This window comes from Ambystoma mexicanum, chromosome 12 (assembly GCF_040938575.1).
Source record: "Ambystoma mexicanum isolate Mex_15411 chromosome 12, UKY_AmexF1_1, whole genome shotgun sequence".
NCBI classification, from domain to species: Eukaryota; Metazoa; Chordata; class Amphibia; order Caudata; family Ambystomatidae; genus Ambystoma; species Ambystoma mexicanum.
The window spans coordinates 446861222-446876577 of record NC_090936.1 but is presented as its reverse complement, the minus strand read 5'-3'; the positions used below and the strand labels follow the sequence as shown (position 1 = coordinate 446876577).

The following is a 15356-nucleotide window of genomic DNA, read 5'->3' as shown; positions in this document are numbered from 1 at the left end:
TAGTGTGGGCCTTTGTGTATGTAGAGTATAGCAACCATATGAAATAAAATGACTAGGAGCAAATTGACATCTGTGTATGTTGATCCCGCTTTGTTTCATTACCTCACTGGAAACCCATGAATTAAAATTGCCAATGTGAACGGAAGGTAGAGATTTAGTGGTTTCCTGCTGCTTTAAAATGCAAATCTAGAAATGCAACCTCTGGAATAACCACTGGAGGTTCCCAGGCATGACGTGTCCAGTTTGCAACCATGTCATGTGCTGCAGCCCTACATTAAAAAAATAAGTCATTGTAGTCTGAGGCCCACACCACAAATGATTTCTGTTTACACAGACCAATATGGTCATGGAGATACTGTTTTGAAGATGAGCTTGGGTAGGTGCAAGGACCACTGACGGTAAACCTTTTTTCTACTTCCTTTTATTTGCTCATAAAGAAGTAATTTAGGAGAAATGATGCAGACCTAGACCTCCTGATAGTGTCTTTGAGGGAATCTACCTGAAAGCATCTGAGGGGTGAAGCTTGCAGATAAAGGCAAGGAAGAAGTAGAGATCAAGGTATGGATAAGAGTGTGCGGGGTGGGGGGGAGGGGCACTAGCCTGCCCTGCATGACAAATCGGGAATGTCTGCAAAATATTTGAAATTTATACCAGCTGCATTTTCTATCTCACTTTCCTCCCCATAATGCAGTTGGTTATTAGGTCCTTGGAGAGCTATTCCTAGCCACCTATCAAGGAATCCCTGATGCGGACCCCCCTGTTGCAGTAATAGGGGATCTGTCTCAGCCCCCAAGGAATGCTGTACAGTCAACATTTTTTCATCTTGCTTGGCAAGGTGAAGGACCTGGTGCAGGAGTGCATCAGTGCCTTCTGGCACTGCCATTCCCCTAAGCATCACCTACACTGCCAAGTGCTTGGAAAGCTGGGATGCAATGGAAAGTTGGAGGAATTCTAAGAGCAGATCTTCTACTAGTGGTTGATTCCAATGTAATGAATCCAGGTGGCCTCCCCCTCTCCCTTGCAGGCTATACCGGCTCAATTTGTATTGGTTTTATATAGCGCCTTAATCCAAGGCGCTTTACAGTTAACAAGAACACATAAACATGGACCAGTAGAAGCAATAACAGTAAACCTGAATCAAACCAGAAAATCAGCATGTAGAACAATTTGCATGAGAAAAGGGGAAAGGAGAGGAAGGGGGTGTGGGAAGAGGGAGAGAAAGTGAGTAGTCAGAGGAAGGAGAATTTAGAAGAGAAGGGGAGAGATCAAGAGAACAAAGGGAAGGGTACTAGAGGGAGGGGGAGAAGGGTGGGGGGAGGAAGTCGGGGAGGGGAATGAAGGAGTGATTTCAAAGAGGAGCAGAAGGAGGAATAGGTGAGGGAGGAGCGGATAGTGAAAGGTAGGGAGTTCCAGTGTAAGGGGGCAAGGAGCTGAAAAGAGCGGAAACGAGAGTAGGCACAAGGGGGTGAGGGACCGAGAGTAAGAAAAGATCAGCAGAACGAAGAGTGAGTGGGGGTGTAGAATGAGAAGAGCGGTAAGGAGGAGCAAGGTCATGAAGAGATTTAAAGACAAGACAAAGGAAGTGAAATTTAAGCTGGGAGTGGAAAGGAAGCCAACCTAAGTGAGAAAGGGAATTGGAAATGGAGTTGTGAGGGGAGAGAAGACAGAGGGTGCAGATGGCGGAGTGGTAAAAGGATTTGAGGGGGGCAAGATGGGAGGCGGGGGACCTAAGAAGAGAAGAACATTAGAAGAGGTGAAAAATGAGGGAGCATATTAATAGTTTAGTAGCATGACTGGCCTGAAGCCCAAGAGCTCAGGGACACTGCCAGCCAGCACAGCACAAAGGGGAGTGTTAAGAAGCTATTGCTACCCTAGGGTCAGGCTGGATATGGTGCAAAGGCCCAGGGCTACTGGTATGTTTGTCTCGGATCTGGTCATGTTTGGTCCATCCGTGAAGAGGGTATGAGAAGAGCAAGTGATGTTATAGGAGGGAGGGAGGGAAGGAGGGAGGGAATGGGTTGATTCATGTGCCAATAAGTATACTGGACATTGAGGCTGTCTGTCATTGTTGTAGCCTTTCATTGAGCCCTTAATGGCCGTCATTTGCCCTCAACTTGAGGTCATGGCCGAGAGCGAAACAAGGACTCTTAACAAGTGTGAATGTTAATTAACATTTATCATAGCATGTTTATGGGGGCTATAAGCACCCAGAATGCTCAGGACTAAGCTGTAAAACTTGTGTCATAAATCTGAGCTGTTTCCTGCCATGTCATTAGACAGGCGAGCTGTACGGCCCGCTGTGCCATGCAGACGGCATAGCTCATATTAATACAAGTTGGTGAGGTTTGGTAAATTTGAGTGCGCTATTGCCATGCAGTGCCCACTGCTTTCTGGCTTATGCATATGCTCCATTGAGCTCCAGGTGGGCATGTTAGTTATTTTGCTAGTTAGGTGATGGCCAATGACTATCATAAATCTCCACCATCCATATTGCTTCTTCAGTATTGCGCTCCTTCACAATATTTGGCCAAGTAGAAATATCCATGCACACGCTGTAAAAATGCTGTGAAGGATGGGGACTCTTATGAATAAATGCATGTGTACACTGCAGGGAAGGTAACAAGTGGGCGGGTATTATCAAGGCATTTACATCTCAAAATGGAAAGACCATGCTTGAAGAAGAGAGCATTCTTAGACGTCCTGGTATAAGACTGGACGGAAAGATGCTAAGGAGTATCATTATAAAATAATGTTCAAAGGGAGTAGATGGTGCTTGAAAACACCTCCTAAATACAGCAGTGGAGACAGTAAATCTATACACGGGAAGCATGGGACATGATCAAGAGGAAAATGGTACTGAGAACAAATGTTTACATGAGGGTCTGAGGGACTCCAGGGTTGGTTGGGAAATTGGCGGATTGCAGATTTGGCAGCTCTTATCAGAAGTCAAGGACTGTTTGACATGAGGTCTTTTGAAAGTTCTCTGCAGTAAATCCACAATCTCCTCATGCAGTCGCCCTGACTCTTTTCACTTCTAATGTCTTGTTCCCACAGTTTGCTGCGTAACTTGTCTCTTGTGACTGAGAACCCGGAGGAAGCCTACCCGACGCAGAGCTTCATCTGGAGAAGGTTTGAGGGGGCCTTCATTGCTGCCATAAGTCTTGTCTCCTATGCCCCAGTCTTCAAAAAGTATTTCTATGAAGGTTTACGGGAGCTGTACGAGGACAATATACAGTACATCGAACTGCGAGCCATGCTGCCACCGGTACAGGCACTTTTCAGATTTGTATTTTTAAAATCCTTTTGCTCCCTAAATAGTTCTATTTATTGTTCTAATGACCTGTTCATGCTTGTATATATGCATCCCCTTCCCCTCCCCACTTCCCCCCACCTCAAATCCTACACCTTTACTCCCTTCTCCTACCCCCTCCTCTACCCTATCTCCACCCTCCCCCCACTTGTACATAGTTCTACTTATTGTTCTAATTACCTGTTGATGCTTGTATATAGGCTTCTCTACCTTTTGTACCTGTTATATTGTAAAGCGCTTTGGCTTAAAGCGCTATATAAATTCAATAAACATAAACATATTTGGAAAAAAAAACTACAATAGTGTAATGGCATATCACAAATATGTAATGTCAATTAGTTCTTCAGTCTGGGACCTCCTATAGATTTAGGTGCACTCTCAGGGAGAGGGTGTCTAAACATTTAGTCCGATTTAGCCATTAAAAATCTACAGAGGTGGTTTAGGTCATTATTCATTCTAAAGGTCGCCAACACTTCTGGAGATCCCAGTTGACCCATTATAAGTGATTGTTTGGCTCCAGTTGCTGACGTGTGGGTTTTTGGACACCCACTGGATTCTTTTGACGAAGTGCCCATTTGAATCAAGGTACATTTTTAAACTTGTAATCATTGGATTCATTTGGTACTGGATTCTGAGTTGATACCATATGTTAAAACTCAATGCTGGATGTTTTTGCTGTCCGCGTAATGCCTAGATGCTCAACCATTTTTTTCAGGCTAACCAAAAATGTTCCTAAAACCAAAAAGTGATAAATGGAATTTTTTGATAAATCACAACTGTCAATGATCTGGGCAGACATCCATAGCATTGCTTTTTTTGCCCATCTGCATCATTTCAGAAGGGCAGGAAACACACCTACCCCTATTTTGGTCCTGCCACATCGCGAGCTGCTAGGCCACACCCCCCTCTTGATGAGCATACATGCAATTCCAGACAGGTTTCAGTCTTGTTGAGACTTGTTAGTGAAGTGTCGGTTGATTCCTCAAGAACACGAATAGAGGTAACCACATCTGGGCACATACCCACTCCATTAGGGAGACAAACTGAAAAGTGATGGACGGAAGGCTTTCAATTTATCTTACTCTCTTGCCATTGCTCTTTGAAGCTTTGCACACAATTGTTTCTAGCCCACCTGCGCCATTACTGAAAGGAATCTGACATATGCAAATCAGTCCTGATTCTCCCACCAAGAGTCAAGATTGAACTGCAAAAGGAGAGGATGCCTAGTAGTATGGGTTGGAAGGCTCCCATTGATATCAAGACCAGGATCGACTGGCACATAGCAGTCCCCCTTCAGATGGGATGAAGAATCAATATATGGAAGCTGCCCAGAGAAAATCCAGTTGATAAAGGACATTGTACAAAACCTTTATTAGACACCAAAAGGTTATTGATGGAAAACACTGAATTAAATCCTAACATTGTAGTTGGTAGAAAAAGGTAACCCCCAGTAATAACATTTAAATATGTCACATTCATACAAATGGGTCACCCCTTGCTTCAAAAACGTTGTTATTTTTGTGCTCAACAGTGACTTTTTATTTTTATCTCTTCTCTAGCTCTCCCTCTGAAATCCAATGTTTTCCTATCTTTTTTGATTTGGAGAACATTAGCACCTCCTTTTACATTTTGCCTTGTGTAGTGTGATTGGCCCTTGCTTAGTGGTTCCACCTCATCACCAATTATACCACCAACTGGGGTTTCTCCATGGAGCAGATGTCCCTATCTTTTCTTCATGGGTGAGAAACCGGTGACCTTTTCACACTTTCTATTAAAGTCTTTCACATTTGTAGGTCTTATTGTGTGCTACTCTATTTTATTATTATTGTTGGATTTATTAGTGCAGGCCTAGCTTTGGGAAGCAACAGGGTGCTTTACAGTCATAGGAGGGGGAAGAAAAAGGAGTGGGAAGCTAACACGGCAGAGCGAGGGTGGGCAATTGACAGCAAGGGCGCTACAAGCAACCAGAGGGGGAAGACGGTGAAAAGCGCAGTCTCGGGTAGGGTTCTACAAGCATAGGACTCTAAGGTACAAACCATGATAGACCTATGTTCCTTAGCTGTTCAGCATCAGGGTCGTTTTTACAGTCACATGTTAACCTTTCTAACTATCCTTTTTCCAAGTGCTCTGTTAAGTGTTCTCCACTTTTCTTAGTTCTATCTTTAGTGCCCCCCATGGAGACGGACCATCTTCTCTGCCATAAAGACTTTGTAAGTGAAGTGGCTAGTCTTGATGTTGGGTGATATTCTGCTGGAGAAAGTGTTCCAGACATATTAGCAAAACATATTTGTGGGGGTTTAGAAGTAAACCTAGGCATATTCTGTCCATGAGTAACAATTCCACAGTGGACTGTCCTGCCTCTAAATTTCTGTGCATATGGACTGATGGGAAGCATTAAGAAAAGGGATTTCTGAGTTTCACTCGCTTAGGGCGTGTGCAGTCGTTTCACTGGCCACCGTGTTCCTTGCACCCTAATTTTGCCTTAACTCTTATGTCAAGTTAGACACGTTTTCTTCTTGCATTCTTTTTAAATCGTCCACAATATATCCACAAACTATCCCTTACTGAGCCAAAAGTTAAGCTTATTAAATGGCTGCATGCATACAGTGCTTTGCTCTGTGGCTCTCAACTGGAGATGAACTTGTGGGCATTGAGATGTGTGGCTTCCCAAATGCGATTGCATAGGCTAATCTTAATGTTCCATATTCTCCCATCTGTATTAACTTGTTCATAAAATGCCCTATGGCCTCTCAAAAAGTAAGGCTCTGCTTTTTAAATGGACAGTGAGATCTGTATTAATCTAAAGAATCTGATTCAGCACACTGACATCAGTTATTTAACTCTTTCCTGAAGGTTGAGACAGGAAGTTCCATCCAACCCTTGTTGCAATGCCCTGAGTATTTTTCCCTGAGCCCTCATCTGAGGCCTCGTCAGAAACCAATGTACTGACGTCACCCCTGAAAGACCATAAATCCCTCAGTATTAGGATGCCCTTGGGTACTGTGAGGAGTCAGAAATGAGAGGCAGCCACAAAGGTGTAATATTTTCAACATCAGACATTTTTATTAAACAAAAAGGGCTGGATTACAGCCTTTCTGACATTATTCTTAAGAATTTTCCAACCTACAAAACTAAAACTAAGCAATGTAAGGCGGAGTCGAGGCTGCAGAGTCTAGGCAGTCTGTGGCAGTCCGGGGCGGTCCTCCAGACAAGATGAATCATGCGATTCGTATACCAGAAGTAGAAGCACACTGGCTAAGAAGCCAGAGAACCCGCAGTGAAGATAGCGGGCTTGAACACCGCAGCCCTCACAAACATTTGCTAAGAAACAAGAAATTACAGGATGTGAGGCTGCCCCTTCCCTCTCAACAGACGAATAAACACTTGACAAACCCTCAAAGTCAAGGGGAAGGGGAGCAAACGGTGCGACCCAATGGGGACCCCAAGTCGGAGCCCTACGGCTTGCCTACTATCCCGCTAACGCACCCGCAAGCTACTCAGCCTCACCTGGAAGGGCGGGAAGGACGGGAAAAGTCCGACATCTACACAGTGCCGGTGATGAAGGGAGCTGCCTCGACGGAGAACGATAGGCAGACCGGGACCTCCCCTACACTCCTGGTTGGTCTGGGAGCGTCGGCTCGACCGTCAGGACCTGACGTTCAGGTGGGGTCCCTGGCCGACGCCACCAACTCCCGCACGGTCCACCTACATGCCTCGATGGGACTGGGGGTGGCGGTTCGTGCGTTAAGGACGGAGAATTCTAATCATGCCGGGGAGGGTATGAACTCTCTAGCTTCAGCTCACAGCCTTCCCTCGGACGGTCTGGCCGCCTCAGCTCGACTGCATGGAGATAACGAGTTGGACAAGGAGATCGCGGAGGCAACCCTGCCGCAGCCGGACGCCACAATCACTACAGATGGATTGTGGGCGCCGGTTCTACTGACAAGCGCAGCGGCCGGCAAAAGGGAAGACAGAGGATTGCCCACCCCCAAAGCCAGACCCGCACCTACCTATCAGTCTGGATGCGCCGGCGCGACCTCCCCCGACCATCACTGAGGCGGTCACGCTGGGCCCACCTGCGGGACGCGGGCAGAACCCTCCGCCACTGGCAGGCCATGGGGGCGGGGTCCTCTTCAAGGAGGCTGTCGACGAGGAAAAAGCCTCTCCCGGTGTGGTGAGTTGCCCTACGAGCGGACCCTCTGACCAAGGAACACACAGTAAGTTGACAGTGTGCGGGATCTCCCCGCCGTGGGCCGGCTCATCAGTGGCTAGCAAGAGACCTCAGAGCCCGGGATGGGAGGGAAGGGGTGCTGTGCCAGATCCAGCGGCGCTACAAGTCCCATCCAAAAACTTGGAGTGCACCACTACACCCGAGCCCAACAAGGGTTACGACTCGAAAAACGAGATTAACAAAGATGCCCCCAACTACGGGGACAACAAAATAAAAATTGAACTGGAGATTCATCCAATAGTAGCAAGAGAGGACTTAGCTACCCCTCCCTCCAGTTTGGGAAACTTGGAAACAGTCTGGTCGGACGATTGCTCGTGCTCATCAATAGAGGATCCAGAAAACGATCCCACGCTAAACCAAGACCCAGCACTCAGGACAACCAACTTGCAGTCAGTTACACCGGAGCCCTTTGATAAGGACCCCTCATTCACTAGCGACAGAAGGTCGCAGAAAGTCCGAATCTCAAGAGAGCACAAACAAGTGCAGGAGAAGGAGGAAGAATCCACCTCAGGCAAAACGACCATAACAAACCCCGTCTCGCACAAGACAACAAAGAATTACCAGCTGCCAGCGCCTACAAAGCGGAGCAAAGAGGTCCTGAACCCCCTAGTGGGCACTCTGGACAAATTCTTTAGCAAACAAGGAAAAAGAAACCAGAACGTGAAAGGCGAGATTTCAGACGCAGACCTTCTGGAGGGGTCCCAAGTAGAATTAGCTCAATTCACCGCTCCTGCTATCCCAACGAAATCTACTTTTAACGTACACCACCTAAACCCCAACACTTCGAGTCCCCAGTTTTACACCAACAAAAGATGGCATTTTGGGAAACCGCCGGTGAAGATCAAGGATCTCACTACCTCAGACATTCCTGCGCTGCCCTCAACTCTATCATACAACCTCAACAAGGAAAAGCAGCCTAAAGAAAATCTCTTACAGGAGGGGATACCAGAATCAACACCCACAGTGACCAAATCAGACAGTCTCAGTTTCCCAACAAGAAATCTGGATCTAACAAATTCCATCTCGATGGGTCCTACAACGCAACCCTCGCTTTGCAAGCAAATACAAGTCACCGCCCATTCGGAGCACTTGATAATGCTTAAAACGCCTACGACCAGTCGACAACCGGAAACCCAAACGCCTAACCTGCGCACGTCAACTCCTCCGCCAAGGAACAGGAAACAAAGCGAAACTGTGGGAAATTCAACAAAAGAAACGCCAAATAAAAAACCAGACTTAATGATGATAATGTCTGCTATCACCATAGCTTTAGCTCCATTCACAAAACTATACGAATCATTGAACGATTCTGTAAAGGACCAAGCATCATTGGCGGCACTGGCTCAAACAAAACTTACGTTTCTTGAAGGTTTCATCACTTCAAAACATGAAAACAGGAAGACGGCAAAACACATCAGCACTCAAACAATGGACCAACAACATCGAGAAACGAAAGCAGCACAGTCCCAGACGGATTTCGCTTCGGAGGAAATATTCCATTTCAAAGCAGGCATTGATGATAAGACCAGCAACCCGGGCAGGAAGGCTCACGCCAACACCCCAGCAGTACCCACGACCACGGGTAAATGGAGTTTAAAAACACCTCTCCTAAGTCTTAACCTGGAGCAAACAAAGAAAGCACATGGAACCCACATCAGTGGAAAACAAAGCACTCTTAAATTCGCAAATCCCTCATCGAGTAAGACAAAAAAGAAAAACAACGGTTGCATCATCGAGAAAGACCAAGATCTCGGAGTCTCTTTGGCTGACCCACCCACGCTTCGGTCCCCAACAAAGAAAGTAAAAAGCGGATCACCGGCGCAATCCAAATCGGCCCTGGCCAAACCCCAGAGCTCGAAAAAATCTTTTTCGTCGCCGGATAGAAAATACATCAAAATTTGCCCCAAATTGACGACTCCAAAAGCCCCCCAACAAACCAGTGCCAATCAAAACATCAACAGATCGCCCTCCTGCACCGAAAGCGACCTAATGGAAGACGCCCTGGAACTCGCGACTCAATGGCGGGCCAAAGAACCAAAACCAGATAATAACCGGGGAGCTAAAAGGAAAATAGTGTCTTTTGAGCGAAGCCATGACTACAATACACCTCCAAAGAAAATCAGACATTTGGAGCCTAAATCCCTGGTGCCATACAGGGCGGAAGACGTGAAATATACGTCCTCGGCCGGAACCAAACACAGACATTATTCGAGCCCCAAAAAAGGAGAGGAAGTCACTAACAGGAAAAACAAGCATTCTCCCAATAGGTGGAAAACGCGAGTGCACTCGAAACAAAAAAGAGACTCTACAGAGCGTAGACAAACAAGTGAAAGAGCTTGGCGGACCCCCCCGAAAATTTGTGAAAGAGAATGGAAACGCATCTGCTTAACGAGAAACAACAGAACTGACACGCGCTCTTTCTTCCTGCAGCCCAGCCATAAATCAAAGTATAATCCGGTTCTAAATAGAACCGTAATACTGGACTTATTCCATCAAATCCCTGCGCTCAGATCAGTAACATCTGACTGTCTAGACGTAATTGAATTCTCGGATCCCCACAGCATAGACAGTGTCTACATCCACATATCTTCAGCAAGCACAAGACTTAAACTCAAGGCGGAGGCCAAAGCCCTCAAAGAACTAGGCTACTACTTGGAAGAATTACACGGAGACAGAGTGATCCCCAGCCACACCTCGATCGGAACAAAGGACAGAGATCACACATACATCAGAGGCCGTGTTCCCCCATACAAGACAGACACTTCCCCCAAGAGACCGAGCTTTATATCACGCTTCGCCCAATTTTCATCGAGGCAATCAAGCTCAAGTCAGGAGCGAAAGGAAGACTTTCGAGGCCAACCATGACGATCAAGTACGCCACCGGGTCTCACACTACAGACCTTATAAAAACGTCGAGGAAAATAGAATCGGGAACCAAGAAGAGATGAGCCCACTTGGAAAACAGTACGGAAGGGCCCCTAACTGGGAGACGAGAAAATATGGCAACTACAGAGACAGACGGGAAACGCAGCTCACACCAATCAAAACCCATCAATGGCATAAAAGTACGCTGAATGGGTCCAGGAGCGAACACATCGAAAAACAGAGTAATAGGGTTTCAGATCGTGACCGGAAGGGATCCCTGCACAACTGGAAGTCACCAAGGGACCGAGCATACTCCAGAAACAGCACAAGTGATCTATACAATCATTCATGCGCCCATCGGCAAGCTCCGGGAAAAAAAAAGATGGTCCGGGATGCAGAAAAATCTCTTACCAGAATTAAGAAGATGGCCACGATCGACCACGAAAGGAGTCAACGAAGTTCCGGACAACCCCCATCAGACCGCAAGTAAATTAAAAATGGGGTCATGGAACACAAGAGGATTCTCCCACTTGACACTCAAATCAGACGTGCAATTGGGGTCATTCGACCTCCTTTGTCTACAGGAGACGTGGCTCCTAAAGAAGCCAACATTAGACGGCTTCGAAATCGACTTCTCTCCAGCCACACAAGGAACATTGGGTAGGCCCACCTCAGGCCTCCTGACAGCGGTCAGAATCTGCAGTGGCCTACAACTTAAACAAACAATACTATCGAATGCGTCAATCCTAGCGTCCTTGATATCAGAACTGAAGTCTGGAGAGGGGGTGAACGAGAACAAACCAACATTGTATTTAGTGATAAACACATATTGGAATCCAAAAGTCGTGAAGGAAGCAATACTCCTTGAAACCATCGGACAAACAATAGAGTCCGGCCTAAATATGATGGCACTAGATCACATCATAATATGCGGAGACTTAAACTTGACATTACCCAACATTGGCCAAACTACATCAAACTGGGACCCACACTCCGCAGTGGTACCCAAAGACTCTTCGACAACTCGAGACTCTGATCGGAGAGGTAAAGGATGGGAACTCCTCCTGGACGCATTTGACCTTCACAAACTTCATTACTGGACCTCTCACACAGCAAACTTTATTCCAACTTGGGAACAAGGTTCTTGTAAGGCCTTTCTGGATCACATATACGTATCCAGAAACCTGCTCGCAAAGACATCTGCATTCGAAGTCATAAGAACCAAGAACAGTGACCATAACCTTCTGATGGCCATATGGTCAGCCCCAGAACAGATATCGGAGTCAAACAGACAGAAAATGACCTCGTCTATTCTTACTAACGGCGCAGGGACGAGATTAAGACTCACTGCTGAAGCAATAAGAAACATCACAAAGACCTACGAAAGAACTACTGTTGCCCCAGGGGAAGTAAATACACCCGACTATTACCCCCTGTTGATCCCCTACCACCAACAAAGGAACGTTCAAGCCCTAGTCAAAAAGCCACACCACACGTATAACAAACAATTGGTGGAGAAAAGAAGAGAATTGAGAAGAATCTTACGCAAAGCGAAATCCCGCCCCTCAAAACTAACAGAGGAGGCAGCAGTATCCGCGAAAAAATCTTACAAAAATTGGCTTAAATCACACCGTGCAATTCTGTACCAAGATGATTCTGAGAACATGTTAAGAATCCTAAGTGGGAAACAATCTAAAAACTTCTGGGCACTGATTGACCCGAAAGGAGACAATTCAAATAACGTTTTAGCAAACTCAATCGGAGAGTCGCAGTGGAGATCCTTTTTCTCGGATATGTTTGCCTTACCAGAGGGTAACATCCAAGAACCCATACAGCTTCAAAAAAATCAATGGAATATTGAGAAGGACGAAAAGGAAATCTGCGAGAAAATAAGGAAACTGAATAATTCCCGGGCACCGGGACCCGACGGAACCTCCAATGTGGACCTAAAAAACAGTGAAGCATGGGGAGCAATAATATCGCGAATATTCCAACAATGCGCCGACTCCCAATCGATTCCGAAATCCTGGAAGCTATCAAATGTGGTCCCAATTTTCAAGAAAGGCGATAAAGCCAATCCAGCAAACTATCGGCCAATCGCCTTACTGGACACCATTGGGAAATTATTCGGAACTTTTCTCCTGGATAATTTCAAGACATGGGTCGTCTCCTCTGAATTACACGACGACTTTCAGACAGGATTTGTAAAAAATATCGGAACATTGGCAAACATAATGCTACTGAGTGTTCTGAAAGCCAAGGTGTTAGAGGGACGACCAAAGATATACCTGGCTTTTATAGACCTCTCTCATGCATTTGACACGGTTAATAGAGAGCTACTTTGGACAAAACTGAGGTCACGGAACTGTCCGTCTCCAATCCTGAATCCAATCATAGAGCTGTACTCGAACATCTATGAGGGTTAGACTCAATGGAAACGGCCAACTCTCAGAGGAGATCAGCACTTACAGAGGCGTTAAACAAGGGTGCCCACTTGCCCCCGCATTGTACAATGCGTTCATCGGCGACTATCAAAACTGGGACCTCACTGTTAGAACATTCCCCCCCAAAATTGGAGATGAAAAAGTTGGAAGACTACTCTACGCGGACGACATCTTATTATTGGATCAAACCGCCATAGGACTACAACGTAAACTTACCTCGCTCTCAGAATATCTTGAGGTTAACGACCTGATTCTAAATTCAGCAAAAACAAAAATGATTCTTGAAAAAACCACAACACAAAAAGAAAAATCAAAATGGTCTTTGGCGGGAGAGAGATTGGAGAAAGTAAAATCATTCCGTTATCTGGGAGTCACGATCAACACAGACCGCTTTGAAACTCCAATGCAGGAATCCTTGATCGCCAAGACCAAAATCATGATGACACAAGCTCGATTGATGGACATAAAATATGGAAAATTCTCACTAAAACCAGTGCTGAACTTCTACACTGCGAAAGCAGTACCCGCCATCACTTATGGTGCAGAGGCGATGCTCATCATTCCGGAGCGAACATGGCTGAAACTGGAAGGCTTATTTTGGAGGAAAATTCTATCACTCCCAAATTCTACCCCGATGGCTTCTATCCGCAGAGAAATCAATGTCATCTCTTTAACAGGAAGAGTTAAGCTAAACACTCTAATGCTGAGCAGGAAAATCAGGCTATCCTCTGAGAAGATCTTCAAGGTAATAAAGGAAGAACTCAATAAATGAGAGAATAACATTCTAGCCTCTTGGGAGCAAAGAAACACGGAAACCCTCGATGAAATCGGAAGCTCATGGGAAGAATTGGAAAACAACCCCACCAGAACAATAAAAAAATTCAAACAAATGGATTGGATTAAAACGGTGGAAGAAGCGGCTAAATACAAACTGACTGCAGACCTTCCAGTGAATCAACAAAAACAGAACGAACCCATGAGCTATTTACTACAAGGGCCTAGTAAGCAAATTAGAAATACATTTCTAAGGGCTAGGCTGAATCTCTTACATACGAAAAATCTTATTCATCAGGGGTTCTGCCTCGAACAACCTCTGCAGATTCCGCAACAAACCAGAAACAGTGGAAACCCTGAGGCACCTCTTGCTGTCATGCACGGAACTGGCCGCAAAAAGAGTGACACATATGGGACATTTATCCAAAAACAGCAGGTGCGGAGAGGAAGAATACTGGTGGAACATCCTGATGTCAGGGGCAAACGTAAAATCAGTATCTGCAGTCTGTCAGTTCCTTCAGAATATAAACCTGTAGAAAGAAGAGGCAACCTGAAAGCAACCGGGAAAACCAAAATTCCTATCCGACCAGGCGATGAAACGGAAGGAAAGGAGAGAAAAAAAAAAAGCCTTTTCATGCTCACTCCATTTGTAAAAACTGTGAAAACAGTTGAGTCAAAAAAAAAAAAAAAAAAACTAAATCAGTCTGTCATCAAACCTATGAACTGTCCTTGTGTCCACAAGACAAACAAAAATCTGAGGTCCTCCACTATTTTGATTTTCTAGGTGGGGAGAACGTGGAGATCCTAACATAATTCACAAAACAATCTCCCATACCATATTTTAGTATCAAGTGGTTTGGCTCAAAATAACACCACTCAAGGTGATTTAATTCAACAACTTGGATTTTATTGATATAATACAAAATAGGTAAACCAATAAAGTTTGTAATTTTTGTGACAATATTGGTCGTGCAAAGATTAATAAAATTGAGTTTGGTCATACATATACAAACATATTCCTTCATACCTAGTCGTATATACTCATTACTAACAAAATTAGTGCTATGATTAAAGTCTGGCAACATTGATGAACATAATTTGCCCAAAACAATATTTTGCCTTGATTGCAGCTCTCAAATGCATCAAAAGGATTAAAAAGTTATTTCGTGGTCCTTTGGATGAACAGATGTCATTTCATACTGGCCTTCTTGGGATTCGGCTAGCGTTCTTCATAATTTGACAAAGCCTTCATCAGGGTGGCAGATACATTTGATACATACAGGATGAGTGCAGTCCTTAAAGTGGGACAAGGCACTCCAGTTGTCACATCAACAGGTCGTGCAAATAGTGCACAGAGACCAGCTGTGCAGGTGCCATAGTTAGGAAGGTTTCAAACATAAAATGTATCAACATCCCTAAGGTAGCTGCACTGGTTAGTTACAATACGAAGGTTGCCCTTGATTGGCATTTTCCTTCATATGCTCCTCCTTAATCCTAGCTACGCCAATCCACTCAAATTGGAACATGGCATTTACTGTTGCAGTCTTTCCATAAATGGCAAGACAGCACTCTGCTTCACTGTCACAACCCGCAGCTTGCGCAGACTTTTTTTCCACAACATACTACTCTGCACCCGACACTAAAATGAATGCTTAAGTGCAATACAATTTACTTTTATTTGGCAAAGTGTTCACAACGAAGGCAAGTAGACAAATCGAACAGTCTTTTTTTC

At 45.2% G+C, this 15356-nt stretch overlaps 1 protein-coding gene across 2 annotated transcripts in view; it reads left to right on the top strand.

The window, feature by feature from the left end:
• Positions 1-15356, top strand: part of ADA2 (adenosine deaminase 2) — a 470094-nt gene that overhangs the window by 268556 nt on the left and 186182 nt on the right. For both annotated transcript variants that reach the window (XM_069628655.1, XM_069628654.1), the window contains exon 5: positions 3055-3265. In XM_069628655.1, the coding sequence (XP_069484756.1) occupies positions 3055-3265 (211 nt within the window). The remainder of the gene's footprint in view (positions 1-3054; positions 3266-15356) is intronic.